This window comes from Cinclus cinclus, chromosome 5 (genome assembly GCF_963662255.1).
Source record: "Cinclus cinclus chromosome 5, bCinCin1.1, whole genome shotgun sequence".
NCBI lineage: Eukaryota > Metazoa > Chordata > Aves > Passeriformes > Cinclidae > Cinclus > Cinclus cinclus.
Window position 1 is genome coordinate 61,067,527 of NC_085050.1, and position 24,761 is coordinate 61,092,287.

The 24,761-nt window shown below is 39.6% G+C and overlaps 1 protein-coding gene across 2 annotated transcripts in view; it reads right to left on the reverse strand.

Annotated features, from left to right (window-relative positions):
* The window catches only part of NR3C2 (nuclear receptor subfamily 3 group C member 2), a 182,721-nt gene that overhangs the window by 61,322 nt on the left and 96,638 nt on the right, over positions 1–24,761 (reverse strand). For both annotated transcript variants that reach the window (XM_062493879.1, XM_062493880.1), the window contains exon 2: positions 15,755–15,894. In XM_062493879.1, the coding sequence (XP_062349863.1) occupies positions 15,755–15,894 (140 nt within the window). The remainder of the gene's footprint in view (positions 1–15,754; positions 15,895–24,761) is intronic.

A 24,761-nucleotide genomic window follows, 5' to 3' on the forward strand; every position in this document is an offset into this window, starting at 1 on the left:
TGTGAAGTGATTTTTAGGAAGGCAGCATTTTATATAACTGTTGAGCTGTCAGCAGGGCTCTGCTGAAAGACACCTTAAAAGTCATGTAGAGACTGCCAGAGCCTGAGCCAGGGAACGGGTGATTACCATTCACACAGGTTTTGCCCGTGATCTGGGAAAAAACCCTCAGAAACAACCAGGCACCAAAAAACTAGCCCAAACCCAGCTGCAGGCAGCCTGCAAACAAGCCTGGAGATTATACAGCAAGCTGGGATGCAACTCAACCTTCAAGCAACATTCCAGGCCAACAGCCATGTTTGGGCACACAGGATTTCCCTCCCCTCTACCAGCAGGTGAGGCCACCCAGAAGTGTTCTCCTAAAGGTAACTCTGTGCCCCCACACCTCTGCCTGAAACCCCTTCACCCAGCTTAGGCTTAAGATCATTTCTTGATGCTCCAAATAAGCAAAGTTCACAGTTCTGCTCAGGAAAAATACCCTGGACAGATTCTTAGTCCATAAATGAGAGACAAAATAGAAGTTTGCAGTGTTTACTGGAAAGTCAGCATTTGTTACTAAAACTGTGCTGGCTATGCACACCTGAATAACATGCTAGCCGAGGCTCTTCTTTATGCAAGCAATGCAAACATTAAGCTACAACTTTTCCAATATTTTTTTATTAACTCAACGTTTTTCTGCAACCTATATTTAGACTCATGGAATGCGATAAGAAGGGGCACGAAGTCAACAGGTCTCAGCTTCACTGCACTGGTGCCTTGATTTTACTTGACAATTTTTTTTAAATTTATTTTCTTTTAATGGACTTCCTGCAGCACAGTTTTGGAGGTTTGGCAGGAGGTAAAATGCCTGTGTGGTTGATCATTGCTTTGACTACTTACAAAGTCATACCTATAAGCCTGAGAGTCCTACTCCAGGGATGACTTCTCTCCCCCGCCCCTTTCTCTGTATAGTACATATCAAAATGAATCTGCAAATTGGTTGAAATCTGTCAAAAACCAAATTACCACCAGTGAATATGGTAGGCCGACATATAGTTAAGGTTGCCTGACACTTCTCATTTTAAGACCTCATTTTCTATTGCTTATAACTTTACCACACATTAGCAGTTAGGGCTGAAATTCTCCATGCTGTGTGTCAGCCTGAGGCTGAATTTTATTTTGCGAGAGTAAAAATGTATCAGCTAGAAGCACCGAGCTTAGTGCAAAGTAAGTTTGTGAATAAGGGTAGGGAGGAACATGTTGGTTTTCTCCCGTGTTACATTTTTCACAGACATATTTGAGAAGCTCAAGAGCCTTCACACTTTGAGACAGACCCTTTGAAGCATCACTGCTCTGATACCACAGCTGTGCCTTTTGCCATCTCATACATTATCACTTGAAATTATAACGGATCACAGTATAAAACACTGAAAAGTTGCAGTTTGTACGTGATATGATTTGCAAAGGTTTTGGTGGAGGTTGGCTGCCAACCTCCAAAGCTCCCTTCTGCAAAGAGCATGGACCAGGGCAGAGGGTCTGAGATGAGCTTGTGCTCCAGCCATCTCTTCCATGTGCCAGGCAATGCTTTGGCACAGGAACTGCATGCAGAAAAACCCCATCACACTCTCAAGATGCAGCAAGGGAACAGCTTGGAGGAAAGAGGAATGAGACACAGGTTGCAAAAGCAAAGGCAAGCAAAGAGTAAGGCAAAAAATAAATGTCTCTTAATGCACTGAGCCTGACCTGTCACTCCCATAACTTTTCTGACTGTTTAGCATTTTTAAAAGAGACTGCTTCTCAAGGAGGCTGGCTGGGGTACAGGTCTCATGCAAGGTGCCCCGTGCTCCCAGCTCTGCCTACAAGCTACCTCTGCCCCTGGGACTTGACTTGCTGAGTCTTTCTCAGGGGTGAGCCCAAAAGAGCCTGATGCCACCCTCTGCTGCTCTCTGTAAGCACAGGGAAAACAGCTAGTGGCAGCCATAAAAACTTAGGGATGCAAAAATGTCCCCAAAATCCTGTCCTGAGTAACCTGTTTGTTCCCCAGGTTACTGCTAGCAGACACCTACGTGGCCTCACAGTGCTCTGTCATGTGCTGCTGTAGCAGAGGAGTGCTGCACTGAGGGATGGATGTCCCACACACATCCCATCTCACCTCTCCCCTTTGGCAAAAACATAACCTTAGGAAATGACGGCAACACGTGGCTTGTGACTTACATTCTCCACTTTTCTAAAACTTTGTGGGAAGAGGAGATGGGGCTTTAAGACCCTAACCACTGAGCAAAGGAGCGTATCCCACACCCTACAGCCCTGCAGTCCAGGCTGGCAGGCAGAGCAAGCACACCTCATAGCTGAAGGGAAAAGACAAAGAAGGGCTGCCTCTCCCAGGACATATTCCCTGCTCAAGTACCTCCTGTACAGGTAGGGAGTAACTTCTGCCCACCTTGCCTGGGTGCCATTGGCCAGCAAGGCCACCCACCCAGCAGCTGGCCTGACATCCCACATATGTGAAGCCATCACAAACCAGCAGTAAAATTACAGACTTGAGAAAAAGAAAATATCCTTCGGCGAGAATTTGTGCCCCAGCACCCATCAGCACCTGCAAGCAAGGATTACTCAGGCAGTTTCTGTACCTGCACACAAAAATTAAACTGCAGTGCTCAGAAGGGACACGGATTACTGAGCCATCATCAAAATGTTTGGCCTGGGGAGTTCCAGTGCCGCATCCACACGTTGCACTGCGGCTGCAAGAACACCCTCCCGAAAAAGGATTTGCCAAAGCGAACAGTGTTTTCCCGCAAATATGATTACGCTGACTTTAATTAGGTATCTGGCCCAGAGGTTTTGATTGTTTCAATTGGGTGAGCACGTGACAGGGATTGATGTATAATTAAGATGAATTTTAAAGATAAGTGTTCGTGCTGAAGTGGTGGAGCGGACACATTTGTCGCTGCCCGAGGACGAGAGTAGAAGTACAAGTGGGAAGAGCTCCTCTCTGTGCTCAGCCAGTGATTGCTGACCTCTGTTTTTCATTATTCCTAGGAAGTGGCCAGTTAACCCTCATCATTAAGCAATAAACCGTGACAGAGAGCACTGATTAATGCGCTGCTCCCAACAGGGTCAGGCACTAGGAGAAACCCACGGCGGGCCCCTGGCAGTCTTAAATGGCCATTAGTTATAGTTGTGCAAAATGGCATTAACCCAGCTAATCGAGCACTGAGAAGCCACGCTTCTGCTGAGGTCAAGGGTTCCCAGGAAACAAAAGGTACACTATGGTTACATACAGGGAACAAACTCTTCAAAAATACCCCCCAAAAACCCAAACCCTGTCTGCCTGATTCATAAAAATGAATACTTAATAAATTTGACTAAAGAGTGAATAAACATAATACCTGCACTGTATATATTAACTGAGGAAAAGTCACAGAGCAAAGGACAAAAGAAAAGCAGCAGATTGCCTTCAGCAGCCTACTAAAACATGCTCCAGGATAGCTGCTGCACTGCAGCAGGTGGCCCTTTTTAGATCCCTGTCCCCAAAATCCTTCTGACTGCCCTCCCCTGTAGACAGGTTTGCTAATCTGCCCTTTCACAGGCTCAGCCACATGGCCCCTATGTCTCTCAGGCCCAGGACATCACATATATTCCTCACATTCCCAAATCTGCTGTTTGTAAACCCTTCTCCCATGAGACCCAGAGAGCTGAGGAAGCACAAAGAGCAAATGGTAAAAGCCTGGCAGAAGGACACAAACTTAACATGCACATGCCAGCTCAGTCTGTGGCAAAGACATGGTGGGCCAGAGCACCAGGACTTTTTTCTGAGCAAGTATCTTCCTCGCACTTTAAATTTCATCTTCCTTTATTAGTTTTGGCAAGTGCCACTGCAAGGCGTGATCTCCATGTCTGGAATGGGAGAACTGTTTTTGCTGTGGCCCTCACTGAATGCCAGAGGCCCTTCTCCCCTCTTTTCCTAACCCTTTGTTTCTGATTCCAGCTGAAATCTTACATCTGTCCCACAGCTGGATGGAAATAATTTAATTCTAAGGATTTCCCTCATTTTTTTCAGTTGACAAGTGAAGCCTCCAAGGAATTCCCAGGCATACTGATTTTAGGATTAAGGATTGCATAATCCCCGTAATGCACTTGCATATGGATTTTGGATTAGCCCCACTTGCATTATCTGGCAATACCTCAGATCCACCTTTCCCTGCAGAATCTGAATGGGCACCTTGGGCTGTAGAAGCAGACACAGCATTTTCCCACTTTATTCCTTGTGGGAAACAGGTGTTCTTGCATTGTGAGCTTGTTATTGAAGGCTTCAAGGACACAAAGAATGGTGACAGTAACAAGGACTTTCTCACTTTCTTTGTGGGATGGTAATAGAAAATACAGCAAGTGCGAGAATGGCAATAGGAAGGGCTGAAATGAATTTCAGAAAGATGATACTGCCCTTCAGTTTTCTATTTCTGGAACATTTTCTAACTCAATGGAAAAAGGGATGCTCAAGTAAGCAAATTTACCCAAATGCTGTTCAAAACCCCTCTGCTGTTCAACCCTGTTTTATCTCATCACAGAGCTTTTAGCATTCACTAATACATATGTTTTGCTTGTGCTTTTATGTCCTTCATTTTTTCATAAGCTTTCCACGAAGGATCTTTTATTATTAAACAGTCAGTGAAAGATCTCATCCTTGCCATATTTCCTCTTCCTACTTTGAAATGAATAATTAACATGGAATAATTGCTAGGTATTCTTTCTAGATTTCTTACATGGAAGTGGATTCCTTCACAAAATACAAGGGAAGCAAGAAAAGATGCAGCTCAGTGTAAACCACTGTGTCCAAGTTCTTGCACTGCTTTCCAACACCATAATTTACTTTATAAAGCTGTAAGCAATGTTGCTGTATTAAAATATAGTGTACTTGACAGACTGCCTGCTGCCCTACATTCAGCACAGGGTTACCTGCATGATGACAGTGCAATAGTATGGAATATGAAACACTACTCGTAGTTCTCAGGGCTCTATAAACCACTTGAACATCTAGAATTCAACTGCCTGGCTGTTTATACCTTGCATATGAAGCCATTAACAACCACCCTCCCCCAAAAGAAATGAGTGTACAACCTGTTTGTTTCAGGAATATGGTTCTATCACTGTAGGAATACTCTCTTCCTGTTATCACTAAAAAGACTGCAAGTAAAAGGCATCATTTTTTAAGTAGGTTAGTGTCTTTTCATTCTCCTTTTTTAAATTTTATGAATAGTTTAGTATGCCAGTGCACACAACCTAAGAAGTACTTATTATTATTTTTTCCCAATAGTCCATCATTATCATTCTGTTGTATCAGAGAAAATTAGCACCTATCGCTTACATAATTTCAAGCAGTATTGTTAAGAGTGGAATTTGCATGCATGATATGGTGTATAGGCTAACACAAGTCCATTTGCTAAGTCCACGTGGTAAAATGGATGAATAAATAATTGAATGCTTAGCTCTAAATATATAATTATTCTTAGAAAAAAAAATTAACGAGTCTGTGAAATACATTTAATAATACTCATCTACAGCTGAACACCCAAGACAAAAAAGAATGTCCTTTCAGAAATGGAATGATATAGTTAGATTCCTAAAATGCTTATAGGAAACTTGCATAAATGCCCAAGTTTTGAAAGTACAGAACTATTGCACTTCTTCCCCACAGGCATTAGCTTTAAATTAAAAACCTTTTCCAGCCTAATCAAGAAGAGGCTTATCAGAGAACAGAGCATACAAAAGGTTTGTAAACTTTCAAACCACAGTTGGGATTGTTCCTGTTCAAAACCCTGCCAGCTTGGTTTTCCAGCCCTGCTCCCACACACTGCACCTGGGAAAGCAACATTACCTTTTTTAACACCACCCTTCACCCTGCTCTGGAATCAGCCTGGCTGCTGTGACCCTGTGGGAGTTGTTTGCCATATGTCCCCTTCCACCACATAGGATCACATCAGTTATTTGCCACGTGAGGGAGCAGGTTTTGCAGCAGTGAGTTCCAAACATTGGGTCCAGTCCTCCTCTGTCCTAGACAGCACCATGAACTGATTTCCAGAGGAAGCAAGATAAACAGCAGGGTACAAATGAGGGAAATATACTCCAGGTCTTCTGCCTGGTAGCCCAAAACGAATGCAAACACACAATGAATGGCAAATGGGTAAGGGAAATGTCACTATTCTGGGTATGGTTTTCTGCAAGAATCAAGAAGAATTAAAGGCAAATTAAACGAGATCTAAAAATCTGATACAAATGCCTTAATGCTGAAAGTAATGACACCTTTTCTGGGAAAACTGTGCAATGTTAAATTACAAGAATTAAAAAATATTCGAAATATTTACCAGAATATTCAGTAACATGCAAATGGCAATGTCTTTTGTTGGCATCTTGCGAGAATAGTCCAAAAGTTTCAAAGAACAATTTTCCTCAAAACCACCATTATGCTCTTTTTCTACAATACGGACATGAAATTGTGTTTTAAAATAATATATCTGTCTTTCTATTGCAGAAACTATTCCCATTTTGGCATTTTTTCTCACCCTGTGACTTGCCAGCCTACGTTCTGAATCTCTAGAATAAATTTCTAAACCATAACCTTTCCACATTTATTTTCTGAGGCATTTATTTAGCCCTTTTGAATTTCTTCAGACATTCTTTTCCAGGCAGGAAGCACTGAGTAGTTTCATTAAACAGAAAAACCTACTGCCTAAAGGAGTAATTCCATTACAGCTTTTTGTCCTTATTACAGGTCCTCCAGCATTACCATTGAAGAAAATCTGAGATGGATCTTTTTAAAAGTTATGACTTAATAAATCACAAAAAAAAAAAATCTGTTAGGAAGAGTAGAAGGATGCAGGTGAAACTTCTGTCTTTAAGAAGAGCAAGAATACAATTTTTTTTTTTTTAAGGAGGGTGGTAAACCAGGTTGCACTGAGGAGTTCCCACTAATGGAAGAATCAGCATGTACTAGAGAAGCTGCTTTACAACCTTCCCAAATTCACTCCAGTCAAACGGTTTAGGCACCTAACTGAGCTCCAAGCAGCTTTCCTAGAATGCACCACCAGTATCCATGTTTCCTGCACACAACCACTTCCTTGGGACCTTGCTCTGGCTGCTGCTGCTGCTGAACAGGTAAGAAATCTTAGAAATCACAAAACCTGAATTCTGATCTAACTCTCCATGTCTCTCACTACATTATGAGTTTCTTCTACAACCTTGGCTCTGCCTTGCCGGACCTCTAGCTTATCCTGGGGACAACGTGGATGGTGATTCAGGATTAATCAGGACCGAAGTCAAAAGGACTCTTGTCCTCAGAGTCCACATTCACATGTTATGGAGAACAAAGTACACAAAGGATTACAGAGATTTAAAGAAGAAAGAGAGAAGAGAGAAAGTCAATGCATGAGGCAGGTACCCTGGAGAACTGGCATCTCCTTTGCCATGGACTTACTTTATAATAATAAGCAAGAAAAAAACCACTAATTATCCTCCCTGTTTCCTGAATATCCAACTTGTGATACAGAGTCTGATTTGCAGTGGTTAAAGTGACCATAACTGTAAATAAAATCAATGGAAACTGCACTTTGGACATACTATAAAATGCCAAGTACTTCTGCCCCCGAGGTCCTAAATATCATAAATCATGAATCTCAGATCAGTGGGTATGTCTGAGCTTAATCTGTGCCTTATCTCCTCAACTGTAAAACAGGGGTAATAACCACTCATCTCATAAATTAAACAATGTTTGTGAAACACTTAGATATTAGTGAAAACACCACAAAAAACAGCTTTGTAAGAAATGAGTAATTACGTATTCTGAGCAACGGGTGAATAGTAATCAGCAGTGAAGGCACAGGACCATACATGGAGCAACGAGAAGAATATAAGATATTGAATAGATGCTCATTAATTGAGCACTATCCAATCTGTTCAATGAACAAGGCAGAGGTGTAATGGAAAAAGCTGTATGGGACTGGGAAATTAAGGCTGAATTAGGAATCATTACATGTGGTGCAGATGAACAAAGACGACGCAGGCCACTAACATTCATTACTTTCATACATAGTGATGATTTTGGAAACTTAGTTTGTTGATTTTTTTTTTTATCCTTCCCCAATATATTTGAAAAATAGCAAACTTAACAAAAACCAATCAGCTCAAATCCCTTGAAAGCCACCATTATACCTAATATAAGAATCCCCACCGAGGAGCAGAAACTCCAAACTGCTTGTTTCTACTTGCTCTTAGCATAGACAAGGCACATACAGAAGCCAAACATCATCATCACTCTTGAAATGGGTGGGAATGGACTGACTAACTCATGTTCCCTATTTCAGGGCCCTGGATTTGGCAACTCAACAGTGAGAAACGGCACCAATATATTTTTGGTCTAACAGAATTTTCGCTCCTTAAGCAATAAGGACCTGTGGGCTTCAATGCTGACCATGGCCCATTATTGTTTCTAAGAAAACTGACAAAACTCTGTCGAAGTCTAGACTTCAAACCTAACAGAGACACTCCCAAACTTCAACAACCTAAAACTGTACTCCAAAAAAAGGATGAAATCCTGGCTTCATTTAAGGCAATGGGAGATTTGCCATTACCTTTCCCACTCTATTTATATCTGAGATGCTAGCAGATGCCTTGTTCCCTCTGTCTACAACAGACAGATCTGTATGTACATTTTATCTCCCTTTTTTATTCTTTTTTTTTTTTTTTTTTTGGTCTGAAGACTGTTTTCCCATCCCCTTATTAAAAACGGGATTAGGAGTCACAAAAAAGATGCTTTGTTTCTAGCCATACATATTTATTTTCCAGTTTTATCTATTAGGAATTTATTTCAGCCACGACACTGCAAAATTCCTTATCTCTAATACTGGAGTGCTGAAGGCCCCTTGCAGGATTATCCCCTTTTGGCTTTTAACTACTTATCCTGAGACTTGAAGAGCCTTTTCGGTCTTGAAAAAATTTCAGGAACTTGAGGGTTGAAGAAGGGAAGTGCTATTTGCTCCTAAAAGTGAAAATTTTAACACTGCTTCCAGAGGCTGCCAAGGCAGGCAGATAACAGCATTTTAAAAAGCAGTATCTCTTAAGAACCACTACCATAGCTGTAAAGAGCTAAAGCATCTGATTAAGGATGTTTTATGATATTTGATATGTTTTATGCTGTTTGATATAGATCTTGTTGATCTATTTCTGTCCAACTGCAAATTCCAATTTAAATGTCTGCTCATGCTTTATTTATCCCTTTAGTTGTATTGTATCAGGCATTACAAAAAACCCATCAGCAAAGACCTGATGGGGCCTAGGGGGTACCTACAGAAGCTTAGGGTAGGATGGAATTATTTCCAAAGGACTTCACTCTACTGAGCTTGTTTTTGAAATCAAAATGAGAGAAGTCATTGCAGGAGAGAGACATTCATCTGCTAGTACAAATACAAAGCAATTCTGCCTTATGCAAGATCTAAACACTTCACATCAATTTTTAAAAACTGAACTTCTGTACTCCTGTGAAGATCAAGTCATTCACCATCATTACAAATGGAATATTCTAAAAATGTATTTGTTAGTCCACCCTCTCTATTACTCACACTTCCTTCATTTTCAGAGCCAGTTGAAGTCTCCAGCCTCACCAGGATACAGCATTAACCAAAAGAGACTTCTCTGGCCTATCCTTTACTATCACAGAGAACTAAATTATATCATTGGCTACTTCTTTTATGAGCAATTTCAAAATAGATACTTAAATCCTTCTTACTCTTTTCAGGAAAGTGCCGCCACAAAAGTCCCTCTTTTTGGTGCTTTTCAGCATTATCAAAATAGAAAACTAACTAATGGGATTTTTACCCATTTACTCATATTTCAGTAAAGTTCTTAGTTCAAAATAAATTCTCCTCCCTCTCAGTTGTCTATTCCTCAACTGTGAAATATTTATAGACAGCAATCATGTCCCAACTCAGACTCTTTTTGGGAAGGCTAAAAAAAGCTAAAAGCTTTTTAGTCACCTGACACAAGATAATTTTTTGTTTCCCAGATCACTTCAAAAGCTCTCCTCATGTGTTTACTTGACTCTGAATCAAGCTGTCTTTAACATGCTGGTGACCAGAAGTATACTCAACACTCCACATAAACATTCCCAGCATCACTTATACCAAGACAGTGTGAATACTTCCCTGATGGCTTAAAGTACTTGGTGCATCTGAATTTTACACATCCATTTTGTGCAACCACACTATGCAAGTAGCTCAGCCAGCTTGGAACTAATACCTAGAAGATGAATTTCCCTGTCTACCTTTCCTATAGGAAAAGAGATCCATTCCTTTTTAAGGAAAACACAGCTGACATATTCAAGAAAACACTAACCTGATGGCTGTAGCACTGGAACATTTGTTAGCCAAATATTTGTGGCTACCTTAAATCCCTTAAATCAGTGTGAACTGGCAGAGCCATCCCCCCTCTAGGAAGACTATGACCTGCTGGGATGCTACCCTGTGATGTGTTAAAAAAGAAAACAACAACAAATTACTGCAACTGAGTTCCCTGTCACAGCGTGTGAATGCCAAAATTTTATGAATGCCAGAATTTCCCTGCTCTTAACAGGTTGTAGAAGGCAAGCATGTGAAAGTCTGTATGGTGCTTGAATTTGTGGCAGTGGAGGGCTTCTGCCCAAGATAAACCAATCTTACGGCTGCATCCATTTCCATTTACTGGGTATCTGTGCATGTGCAGGCTGGCTATCACCTACTGAATATATTATTTTACAGATGAAGCAGGCTAGAAATTAATATTCATAAAACAAAGAACAAAAGACAAATGACAGAGTGCAGGAAAAGGATAGTTGCATGCCGCCCTGTGTGTACGTTTTTCAAGGCAAGACAGCTGCCCATATTTAAATTCTCATCCTCATACTCATCTATCCCTCTCCACAGCAACATCAGCTCACACAGTAAATAAGTTATCCTCAAAAAAACTGCAAATGTTGGGAAGTCTTGGGGGAGGGAAGAAATTATTAATGCTTTTGGAAAGGAATGAATGCAGATTTTCAGCTTCCTTGACATAAAATATTTTTTGTATCATTTTCACAGCTATTAACCAACTTATGTTCTTTGTGGCACTGCAGCTGCTAAACCCACTCATTCTGTGCTTGTTTTCAAAGCAAGGCACTCTATCACCTTGGTGGCTCCCAAATCTCCCCCCTCCTATCTGAAATGCTACCACATTATGCTTGGTCCCCTGGTGTTCCACTTCATGTTCACCTGAATGCATCCAGCATTTTTTACTGGGCAGTGGGCAGTGTTTTCCATGCAGACCACATATTCCAAAGGGCCACAAGGAAAGATTTTCCTCACGTTTTGCGTCTCCCCTACTTTAAAATATTCAGTTGCAGTATATGTACGATCCTTTATTCTTTCCTTCTTTTCTTAGGTCTCAGCTCTTGCTGCTTGGGGTTTTTTTGCTTCTTTTTGGGGTCCCAAAAAAATTGCAAATTTTTTTAGCACCTTCCCCCCTACCGGTCTCCTCAACTCGGAGCCCTTAGTAACTAAAGCCAGCGAGGAGAAGGAATGAAGGCTTCATTTCACAAAGCAATACTGCTTGCCAGAGCTAAACCCAGGAAAAGTCCTTTTCATATAGCTATGAAAACATGGAAGGCTGGTGGCAGCTTCAAACCTATAATGACTTAATTATTTAAATTTTATTTTACACCTATTAACCATAGCATATCAAGTAAGAGTAGCAGCTGCTACATGAATTTGACCAGCTCACTTGCCCTCAGCAGATCACCCATCTGCTTGCTCTTCACCTAATATTTCTGTTTGATAGGTTGTAAAACATATTCTTGCAACAGGTCAGGAACAGAGTCAACTTCAAATCCCACATAAAAATTCCTATGAAAACATATGGACATCTATACTGAGTGATGTCGAATTTAGAGAGGCCACAGACCTTAGGAAAGTGGATAAAAGGAAAATTGCAGCCTGTTACAGAAAAACACTGACTCCATTACAGTGAATGAACAGAAGAGTGGAGAGTGAAGAACTGTATGTATAATTAATTATAGTAATACAGACCTACAAAATTCATGGGTGCACACACTGCAAAATGGTGTGCAAAATGTCTGTTGTATGACAATTTCAGTTTCACATAGCATACAAAGTACTGCTCTTCTAAGTGATCAATACACTAAACTCCCCTCTTCATCAGTAGCATTCTATAAAAACTTATGCTAATTAGGCAAATCATTCAAGAGCCACGTATGTTAGCATTTCTCATACCTTGATAAGTTTTCCACTTCAACTGAAATGAAAACAAATCCAAAAAACAAGGGAGGCACACAGGGAGAGGCTTTAGTTTATCTTCTGCTAGGGCTTACAAAGCCTTGGGAAGTTCTTTCACTTACAGTGCATAGGAAAAGCACCTGTTTCTGAAAAAGCAGGTAGGATTTCTTTGTTCCTATGCTGCTCACTTAGGGGCACAGCAGGTTTGCTACACCCAGGAGCCATCCGATCAGACTGAAAAGTTTCCTTCAGCCAAATTATCCCTTCATTACAAGCTGGCAAAAGTTCAGGTGAGAAACAAACCCCACAGCCCTAGAAATTTCTGTCGTGCCCGTGTTTCTACTTCAGAGCTGAAATCTATTTTTTTTGCTTAAATTTGAAGAACTAGCTTTAAGGTGAACCTCCAGGAACAGAAATCTAGAACAGAATCTGATCTTCACTGCATTATTCCATCTTTATATTTTTAAAAAAGGTCAAGCTTCCCTATAACTGATCCAATACAATTTTTTTAATGCTCCCATTTGAAGTAGCCAAAAAATCTCCAAGCAAATATGCAAAACAACTTAAATAAAATGGTCATTTTTGCTGTAGTGTTTAGCACCATAGGGAGATGAAAAAATGCCTTCCTTTTTTCTTACTTCCAAGCCAAAGGAAGAATAAAAGATTAGCAACTTACGAAACAATATAAATTTTGATTTAGGAGAGATTACCTCATACTTGTCTAGAACTTGAACAAATGAAGACTGAACATGCAAAGCATAGGCAAGAACAGCTGTGATTTTTGACTTCAAGCCTGTTACTCTCCTTAGAGAAAGCTGCTTCAGTGGAAAAAGAGACGACAAGCCTGGCCAGGTGCTTTAGGTTCCCTCACAGTACAGCATATTTTCAGCATATGACTATTTTGATCATAAATTCAAGTTCAAATTACTTTAGGATTGGCCATACCTGTAATTCTCTCAGGAGGAAAAAAAATCCATAGAATAAAATTAACCTATGTAAAAATATATTCTAAATGTATATACCTTAACTTCTGCAGTGACACCATTTACCAACACTTTTACAGTCTAAGGATTTTCAGTATTTGCAAGGCAGATCAAATTTATGTTAATGACAAAATCACGTTTCTTCAAACCAGCCTCCTGTTCATCAAGTCAGTCATCAAAAGGTCCATGCCTACTTGATACTAAAACTAGCACTTGGCTAATTTACAGCCTTGGATTTAATGCCATCTGAAATTACTCTTGAAATTTCACCAATAAACCCATTTTAATACTTTTTTCGGTCTACAGCTCTCCTTCTCATAAATCCATTAGACATTTCTTTAAAGTTCCAAGATACAATTAACTGGGAACACAATTACCAGATTTATAACTTGAAATGTGAACTTTAGTCTCTTTGTTCTTCTTTTCTTAGTTTTAAATTCAATACAGCTGTTATTTTGTGTTATACCACCTCTGGTTTTGTAGGATTTCAGAGGAGCATGAATTAATTGGCACGCAAAGGCTGTTCAAGGTGTGCTGACAATGAAAGCAATTCCAGCTGAGACCCAAAAAGCTGGGTGGTGTGCAGAGTTCTCTCTCTCTCCAAATCCCTCTTTTTCTCTGTTTCCATGCTTTTTGACCCAATTTGTCTCCCCACTTCATAGACTGATAGAGGGGCTGAGTTGGAGTAGACTTTTAAAGGTCCTTGCAAAGAGCAGGGACATCTTCCACTGAGGAATGTTTAGTGGATCCTGAAAGAAGCATGTGTGTGTGTGTGTGTGTGTGTGTGTGTCCCTGTGCTACAAATATTTAATTGTGTCAATTATTTCAAATAGGAAACCTCAGGAGGGGGTGTTTTATTGGTCCTGTTCCCAACTGAAGAATTTATGATGGCTCTACAAGAAAGCTCTTGCTACAAAACTACCTACACAAACTTTTATTTATATTAATAGTGCCAGGATGCTTGAAGCCAATATGTGTATTACATTTTTGCTATGCCCTTCTGGGGCTAACACTCCACAATATATTTTTTTAAAAAGTGCAAGCCAAGACAAAATTTCAGTGTCTGCCTAACAGCAATGCTACTGGTAGCATCAAGAGCTCAGTCATGTGCATAACAAGAAGTCTAGACACTATTCACATACCACTGGTAGGTACATGTATGTTACTATAATGACTCCAAAAAACGTATTTTAAACTAACTGAAAACACAGCAAATTTTTAGGGATGTCAGGGTAGCTTTCTCTTTATTTTTTTTTCTTAACTTGTAAACTTTCAGTAATTACTGATCAGTTTTAATTACATTTTAAAAATGTATTTCTGTGCCTGATCAGAAAGTAATCCTTTCCTAATAATTTTGGCTTCTGAGGCTTGAAAACACAGTATTGCTGCTCTGTTAACTCCTAAAGGGACTCCTTAGTAATTTTTCATAAATTCCTCTAAATCTGGAGGGGAACATCCATCATACATATGTTGGAATGGTCATCACATGAGAGGCAAGTGTGGGCAAATAGTACCTTGAAATTACAGAGATTCAAGACTGGAGAGGAAGCTTTCCTGGGAGGCAGGAAAGGAGGAAGGAATACAGCATAAGGTGCTGCCACCTCAAGCAGTATGTGCAGGTAAATGGAAAGCTTCACCATTATCGCCATCCAACCAAAAAAATATTTTCCCATGATTCAGGGGTCAGTCCAGACATGGATGTCTGAAGAGCCATCCACAAAGTGGTGCTGAAGCACACGGAGGAAATCACTCAGTCAGAACCAGGAAGGTTTTCCAGTTCATGTGCTATATCAAGCAGCGAAATTCTCAAGAAGTTGGGGAATGAGGACATCAAGGTCAGCTACTACACAACTGTAAGAGAAGATGTTTTCAGCAAGGGGAAACCTTTTCCGTGCCCTTATAACTTTGGGAAGTTAATTTCAATTAGATTGACACTTTTGATGGTAGATAGATAAATAGATTGATAGATATTGCACGAAGTCTTGACTTCAATGACGCACAAGCCCTCCAGGTCTCTTTACCAGGGAGTTAAATCCTTATTGCCATCAGAAGTAGATTTAATGATCACAGAAGAAATTAATCACACCTCACACTGCCACACTCTTCTCATTGCACAAGCTGGACACCATATTAAGAGCCTATTTTTTTCCTTCTAGTTTTTTTTTCATGAAGATAAATCAGTAAGTAGCTATCTCCTAGTTCATCTGTGGTTGTAAGAACATTTACTCACCAGCAAAGACTTCCAAAAACCTATATGGTATTTATACCCTTTGCATGCAATGAACTCTTATTACCAGATATTAAAAACCTTTTTTCCATTTGAAGAAGTTGCTTTCAAAATCTGTACAGGTCACTCAACATTTCTTTATATATTAACATAGAATTTTACCAACAGCAGAAAACAATTTAGGAAAATTTATATGTGTGTATATACATATTTCTTTAAAAATATATATATTTTATCTTTTGTGTTGGTAATTTTTTATTTTATGCTCTTACCTTCTACTGCTCTCTTGAAGAAAACTTTACAGCTGCCACATGTAACCACCCCATAATGACATCCAGATGCCTCATCTCCACACACCAAACACACTTTGGAAGGTCTTGAAGATCCAGTTGATACACTTCTCAATGAAGAGCTGGAGCAAAAACAATCAAAGAAAACAAAACAGCCATGAATACTTCAAATCACACCAGCCATTACACAAAGTTCAATTAAGAATTTGTAACAGGTATATTGCTCAAGGCACCTAACAATTAGGAAACCACAACTCTTTCTGGCAGTGCATGGATGAATACATGAATTTCTTTAATCAGTAAGTACAATATTTTTATTGTCTGTTTTAAAATACCCATAATATATCAATGTTAATGTGAGAAGTTACCACAAGGGCAGTGGAATTTATTGGTAGCAGATGATTAAAGCTGAAAATAAAAGTAAACAAACTAACAAACCACTCTGGCAGCAGCCTGACAGCCATAAATTTTCTTTCTGTTTCTTTAATTGTTTGGAGCCTTTGCAGCTAAGGAATACCTGTAAGGAAACCTCTAAGGCCATTTGATGAAGCAGTGCAGCAAGGTGCTATGTACTCCCCTTGTCTGTGCTCCTGCTTCTCACTGCTGTAGTCCATGAGCTTATTTCTAATATTCCTGCAATTTAGCAGCTTACTTCCAATGTAGTTTAGAAGCCTCTGTACATCCTGCAAGTGCAGAAGATCCTCCCACATGCTTGCGGGTGCCAGAAAAGCAGCACTGGAGGTTCAGACCATCGTGAAGTTTCGTAGAGCGATGCACCTTGCAAGCCCTGCTTCAATCATCTCTCTACCTCTGTCTTAAACTACAGGGCACCTACAGCAAACATTTTCCACTGGCAACTCTCAAAGACAATGCTTTTCAAAAACAAGTCACGTTTCCTGATCCCCCAAGTTCCTCCCTCCCTTTTTACCCCCAGGAACTGGAAATGCTACCCTAAAGCAACGGGCATGATTAGAGAAACATGCCAGATCCTGAAGGAGATGAAAGCTTTGGATCCCTCCCATGCCTCCATGGGGCTGGAGAGACTATCTCCTTCCCCACATCCTCTCTTCTCCAGGTAAACATGACCTCTTGCATTTCTTACATGTTATCTCTCTGAATGCTGCCAAACGCTACAAAAGCAACCCTGAAAGACTTCATACCAGTAGGGAAATTATCAGGTAGTTCAAACTGCAGGTCACAGGGTATTTGTCCATCAGCCACTGGGAAACAAAGTCCACAGGAAATCTTAATTCAAATACAAGATAATGAGGTTGCTTAAGAAATCTCAAGTATTAACCCTTTGCCTTTTTCCAAATTTCTAACTTCCTATAAAGAGGTATGCAGGGGCCAAGTGATTTATCCAAAGGACACAGCTCTAATGTCAGTCCAAATGAGGGACTGCAGCTCTCCTGGCCTGCAGCTTTAGTGCAACATCAAATCTAAACGTCTGCTTAAATGACAGTGTTCAGATGTTAATCAAAATGTTCCAAATAGTATTCCTGCTCTTGTCTGCTCGCTAGTCTGTTAGATTTACTAGTTTTAGTCCTGGTGCTATTTATACTCTCATTACATAACATCACACTACGTGATAATTGCTAGGTGATGGCATTAGCTCATCTGTTAGGAGAGAAAGCCTCACCAAATCCATGTTAAAATAAGTTCTGCGTGCTCCAGTCACAGACATACCTGCACACGCTGCATTAATTTACCCTCAGGAGAAGTCACTTTTCCAGGATTTGCCCAGGCTGTGCTGGTATTCAGCTCTGATGTGTAAAGGCAAAGAACAGGACTTTCTCCCTCCAGCACGTTCCATACGGCATGAAAAAAAAATCAGGCCTCCCATTAAACAAAATTATTCAAAAGGTGTCTGCTTTCTTGAGAAAATGCCAATAACCTGGAAAACTAACCTTGAAAATTCTCTTTCTTTCATTGCAAACATCAGTATTTTTCCTGAGAGGGAAACACTTCAATTCTGACATAAGACCAAAATGTCTCAGGGGATTTGTAATTTTGATGCCATGTGTTCCCATTTCTTCATAAGACTGGCAAAATCTTTCCTAGTCTTTCTATCCTAAAAGAGGTTATTGTAGTTTTTTTTTTTAATAACTAAAAAAGAAGTAATTTTATTAGAGAGCTTTTCCTGTAGAGAAATGGAGGTTTCCAGGGTACAGAGCAGAGTGCATGATTTTTATTTTTATATATATATGCACGCACATGCTTCTCTATATATACATACTGCATATATATATATATATATATATACATATATATATATATATATATGTAATTATGTATTATTTTTAGTTGAAAATAAATTGTCATGTAGGATTTGCAGAAGGTGGGAGAGCCTTTTTTTAGATAGAAGCTACCCTACAACATTGCGCTTTCACAGAATTATTATGTTAAAAAAAAATCAGCAAAGACACATGAAGACACCAGTTGATCCACAGCTATTATTAAATGCCTACCTAAGATGCAATCTATAGCATATTTTATGCAGTGCTCCTCTCCACTGAAGACCTGAATACAACTGGAAGGTACAGCCTGAACACAGAGTATGTATTTCAGCTACTCAGCCAAAGCATCACAGGTGGAAGCTTAACATACTGAAATTAAATTGAATTAACTCATTCTTTGATTTAGTTTAAAAGTGGAATACGTTGAAACACAAATGAGGCATTTTCATTCTTAACAGGAGTATCAAACAGGGAGTTGTTCTCAAATACTTTACTGCAAAGAAACACTGATATTTGCTGTTGGTACTTCAATCTCCTCCAGAGTACCAACTGGTGCCAGCTCTGGCTATGACTGTCCTCCATGAAAATGTTTGGCTTGTTTTTAAAATCTCTTATGTTCTCTTTCACCCATGCTACACCAGAGTATTTGCCAACTCATAATGCTGTTGTAATACCTCACACAAAGGTAAAGTGGTGCAAATAATAAAAGGCCAAGCCTAAAAAATATGCTCAAATCACAAGCTAAACCTCAGGATGATTCCTTCTCTCCATGGAAGCTTTTCTTTCCAAACAAGGCACACATGGATTGCTGTACCTTTTCCTCCTAAATCTCTATCTTTTCAGGCTGTCATCTCTTTCCTTAGTGACCACTGTGAACAAGATCTCACTGATGAGAAACCTATCCCTTGGCTTTTATTTTAAGGCCAGACATCCAGTGCTCATGACATAAGAAGACACTTCATTTATTTATCACTTTTATGAAACCAATTATTTTTATTAATCATTATAGCTCTCTATTCTATAATATGCACAGGCAGAGAAACTGCACTAAACCACCCACACTGAAATTACTTCTCATGCATGCTCCAAGTTAAATATTTCCCTTTGCATTAATTTCCCACAGCAACATGCCACAAATTTTTGCCCAGTAAGAATGCCTAATGTAAACTGGCATTTGGGCAAAGTTACAAGCAGGTAACACTTAATAAAGATTAGAAACTTTACCATTGACTCCCTGGAGGATAGTTAGCCTAGTGACAAGTATCTATTTGAATGACATGCTAAATCTAATGGTGTATGTGGGCCACAGCAGGTTTGAGTCTTAAAATTCAGATCGAGTGAAAACACTGTATTTACACAAAACCAAATCAGAGCCTAAACCTTAATACTATATTTATTATGTTTTTTATAAAAACTTTTACACAACACACTGTTGTGTTGAGCCAGGACATTCCTTGTGGGTGCCAAGCTAATTCCAATATAAACTCCTAACCAAAATTCCAGAAATATGAAATAGTGCCATAGAGCTGGCTACTCATTCCCATTTTCAGAAGCCAGTGGCTCGCATAGGTTGATTAGGAGTTACTGCTTTCATGGCTCTCTCATTATTTGTAATACCGAGACAAGAACAGACAAACACACTCCTACACCCCCCTCATAAAACTGCACAGGATTCAAAGAGAGTTGATCTACCAGAGCACACATATTTTATCCCAGTGCTGTTACAGCCAAGGGCAGAATGGAGAGTTTAACAATGCCAAATGTATCTCCTAAATGATTTCTAAATCGGTTGCTTCAATGGCTCCAGTAACATCAGTCACGTTGTAGAGTATGTGATTAAGAATAAGCCTGATTTATTATCCCTAACAGTGCAAATGCTGGCAGTTAAATGCTGACCTTGACTAGCCATTGCCATCAAGCTCATTTGTGTCTCTCACAGTTGGCTTTAGTAATAGTTAGATGGAGAATTAATTAGAAATAACAGATTTCGTAAAGAAGAGTCAATAAACCCACAGATAATCCAGCATTTAAAAAGCTGATTATATAGGTTATTATGCTTTTCAAACCAGATGTCATACAGGAGCACAGTTTAAACAAACGATGCCTCTCTGATGGTAAAATGAAGCACTCCAAAGAAGCAGAAGCCACAATATGAATTCCAAAGTCATTTGTTCCAAGTGCTTTCATTATTATGAGATCTAGATGAGTCCTTTTTAATTCCATGTCACTGACTTTTCTTTTTAATACTGAAATTTTCTGGCAGTAAAACAAACAGAAGGAACTTGCGTACGCCTCAATAAAGGTATGAAAAAACAAAGGTAAAAAGAATTTGAGATTACAGAACCGTATTTTTACCACAAGAATAAAAAAAGTAACTGAAGAGGAAGAATAATCAGGATATTTAAGATGCAGAGGCTGCCAGCAGCTTAACTTCTACCCTTTCTCACCTCATTTCTGAAGGGGCATAAACTCCAGCTGGAGTCATCTTCTACTGGGAACTAGCACATGAAAACATGATAGTCAACTTTGCACTTTGAAATACTGAAACTAACATTCCTGTGGCCCAAAACAACAGCTGGGCATTTCAGTGGCATTTCACTTCTCTTAGCAGCTCTCCCAGTACCCTCCTTTTTCTAACTCATTGCTCCCTCAGCCATCACAGTAGACAGCACAGACACCATCTCCTCTTCACGCTGCCTCCATTACTTTTGTGCATGTCCACATAGCAACAATAATTTCACTGCCCAAGATAACTGTATTACTCCTTTAGAAAGTGATATCCTGGTCAAAACCTGTCCAGTAGATTATTTATTAAACCAATTCACTCCACAATGATGGCAGTCACGACCTCTCCCAGTGCCATGTATCATCTCCCAGATTTTGCTCTATGCTGCCTGCTTTTAATTGTCAATACTAATAATGTTTGACCAGCATCAGTTTCTGTCGTATAACCTGAATTTTTAAAGGGCTTCACTGTGGGAAGGAACCCTGGCTCTCTCCTAGAACCACTTGAATAAAGCAGATTAGCAGACTGGAAAATGGTATTTCTTAAATGTCAGAGTATATAAACCAATCTTCTTGTCAGCAGACCCAGAAAGCAGAGAGGAGTGAAAAGGTGCAGAGATGAAATGATCAGAATTTTGGAGGAGAAGGCAGTCACGTGGGACCTTGGGAATACTGAGCTAAGGAAGACCTGCTGGAACTCAACCACTCCTGAGCCTTAGCAGCAACACTCCCAAAGCAAGCACAGCAACATTCACCCTCTCTGAGGGTATATTTTAAAGAAATTTTAAAAACAAAAACAGCAAACCCCAACAAAGAGAATTCAGCAGCTGTGATATTACATCTAAATTACTGGTCAGTCTCGATTAGTTATTTAGGTTTTTGGGTTTTTTTAAGCACAGAACTTTTGTACTGCAAGACAGAAACTGTTCAATTCTTTTAATTTCAAACACTACAACCTTTCTTAATGTTAAAACATGCTTAGTATGATGGAACATGTCGGAATAGCAAGGGAAGTGCATTTAGTTATGAAAAAGCAAACTGAGAACATGGATGGTGTTTTTCCTCAGCAACTCCAGCTTTCACTTTAAGTTACTTTATTTAGCACTGCCTAAGGGTCACACATCACACTTTCATACCTGGATCTTAATTATGATAACAAGCAAACTCTGACATGCACTAATAGAAAAGGCTCCAACCTTTTTTCCAAGCCCCACCAAATCTAAAAAGATGCACTTAGGATTTAAAAAAAAGCATTTAAGTTCCAAATGTTTATTCAGCAAATAGAATCTGATGCGCTCTGTGCCGCAGTCAAAGTGAACAGGTTCCTGTATTTAGTTTAACCTTAAGGCATATGTTGATTTTACAAAATGAAGCAAGTGTGCTATGCTCCTTCAGTTCCCATTTACCTTAGTGGATGCTGACAGGACTCAGCATTTTCCTCCATCCAGCTGTAAACCTTGACTTTTCCTTGACCTTCTCTACTGAAATATTTTGCTAGCAACTACAGTCAGCAATCCAAATTTTACCCCCAAATAATCAGCTGACTATAGAAAAATATAAACTTAAGCATTGACCAAAGTGTGTTCTGATGGACTGAGGAGAAGTGAAACTGAGGAGCACTTATTTCCTAGGGAAATAACTCTAACTTTTATCCAGTGATTTAGTGATCAGAGAAGTATAACATCCCCCTACTTTTCTTCTGCAATGCACTTTTCTCCTCTAACTGCTGTCACAACCTACCAAGACGCAACTGCTCCAGGGAGATAAAATTTCCTTGCTCTCTGCAGGTTTTTTAGTACATAGGTATCGTTATCTATTGAAATGGAATGGTTAACCTAGATGGGAGTTTCCTATCAGGATTAGGCCTTTGGCTTTGGAAGGCAGAGAACTCCAGTAAGCCTCACAGTGCATTTGCTCTAACTTTTCATATTTGGCTCACTTATAGAATTAGTGCAGTTTAAATGCATGCAATGCTGGTGTTTGTGCTGCTGATTATAAATTGCTATGTATAGCAAGATAAGGCAGGAACAGTTTATCTGGAAAATTATCTGGTTAATTATTGAAAGTCTGTTTGAGGGGGGCAGGGAGTACGTTTAACTCTTTCTTTTCCTGCACCCGTTCACCTGCCCTAACTAGGAGGAGACACACAGCTTGGAAAATCCAGTTTTTCATAGCATCATCTAATTTCCTACTACTACTGAAAACTATGTGAGTGAGCCATCATGCATCCTGGTAACTCTCCTGCCAGGGCACGGCAGTGTTTACCTGGTGAGGCTCTGCTGCCTTCTCAGTCAGAAACATTTTAAAGCTGCATAAAATGCCATGATTCAAGTGATGCTCACTTGTTGATGGGGGCACCAGTGGGAAATCATAACCATGAGGAATTTCAGGCAAGACAAGACTGCATGAGTACATTGCTCTGCTACTGAAGGCTTCCGAGACAAAGGTAACTGAACAAGCACAGGAGGAAAATGCACAAAGAAGGCAAATGAAGGGACATGCTACCAGTAATAAAAGTACCTCTTTAAAAAGCCTCCTACTTTTAAAAGCAGGTTCACAACTTCAGTTGAAGGTCTTCCCTCAGAGTCTAAACAAGCAACTCCTAAAAAACTTCTGCTTGAAAGTTTATTTTATTAAACCCTTATTACAGCAACCTGAAATGCCATTGATGACCAGAGTATTGACTGTTAATGACCTTACAAAATGTCATTCTGTTGCAGACAAAAATCTACCTGATACAGCTGGCAATGGCTTGGCCCCAAAAGTCCTAAAAGAATAACTGTATTAAAAATATTAGTTTACAACAGCAGCAGCTTGGTCCAGTTGGACATATTTTCCTATTACCAACTGTTTGCTTTGACTTCCGAGTGCATGACATGCTTACAGAGAAAACTACCACACCATTAATACCCTAACCACAACATAAAAAGTTTACAAGAGTTCCATAATCAAATAAATTTTTTTCAAAATTAAATTATTTCATAATAGCAAAAAGTAAACTAAGCTGCCGTCCAATGTCTACTGGGGATTAAAATACCACAATAGAAAAACCTCCAGAGCAACCATGAAACCATAGGGAAAAAATGCACCAAAGCACAAAAAAAAGGTTACCATGGGAACAAAGGCTATTTTCCAACTTGTCACATAATAGCCCCAGTATGGCAGACCTTTACTCATAAGAGCAATCCCACAGGCTTGGGAAGGCAACATGTATAATTATTGCTTGATCTGAAAAAATCTAAGGGAAGAATGGAGTGGGGGTTTGGTCTTTTAACTCCCTTATGCCCCCCTTCCCCCAATTCACCAAGAAAAAAATTAGGGCGGATGTTGAAAGTATATTGGAACTACAGCATTAGTGTCTGCTATATTAAAACACCACACAGGAATAGAAAAGAGAAGTAGGAAGGTCTGCACACCAATGTGAACTTTATAAACAGGACGTAGGAGAGAATGAAAAGCAACAAGCAGCTCACAGAATCATTTAGTATGAAGTACCAACACAGAACTCAGTGCTAAGACTAAAGCCCATCAGTTTATCAGAGAAATTCCTGAAAATAACAGGCTTGACTGTCTTGCAAGATGCAGGAATTTCTGTGCACATTTGTAAAAGGAAGATTGAAAAAATAAATAATCGCCCTAAAATGATCTCACTAATCAAAAAGTAATCATCCTTAATAAGATTAGGCACAGGTATTTATATTTAACTGCAAGTTTGCAGCTTGGCACTGGCTTCAGATGTTACAGTGAGAATCAAACTCCACTTTACCACCATCTCTGATTAACAGGTATTTTAAAAGACTAATAGTCACATTATTTTGAAACATCTTATGTCAACTTCTAAAACCACTATTGGTGGTCATTTAGAAATTATTATGGTTTCTTTTTCACGAACATTTTTCCATTTTTAGGAAATTCAACCTGTTCATGGTATTTTTAAAGCATGACACCATTACTTGATACAGGAAATAGGATGACTCTTGCAGCTCTAGGTATATAGATATGGAGGTAGTTTATAAATTTGCTTTTTCCACCCTCCTGGTCTCATGGCCCAAATCAAACCTCTTCCTAAAAACTAGGTTTCTACATCTACCTTCACTAATCCTGTCTTGCCTAAAGAATCACTTTCCTTCCAGTCTCTCTGGCTCTCAGAATGCTTGCCAACACTTTGCAATTGGATCCCCTCCAGTAATCATGATCCCAGTCCAACCTGTGAATTTTGTCACAGGTGAAGCAGCCTTCTCAGGCTT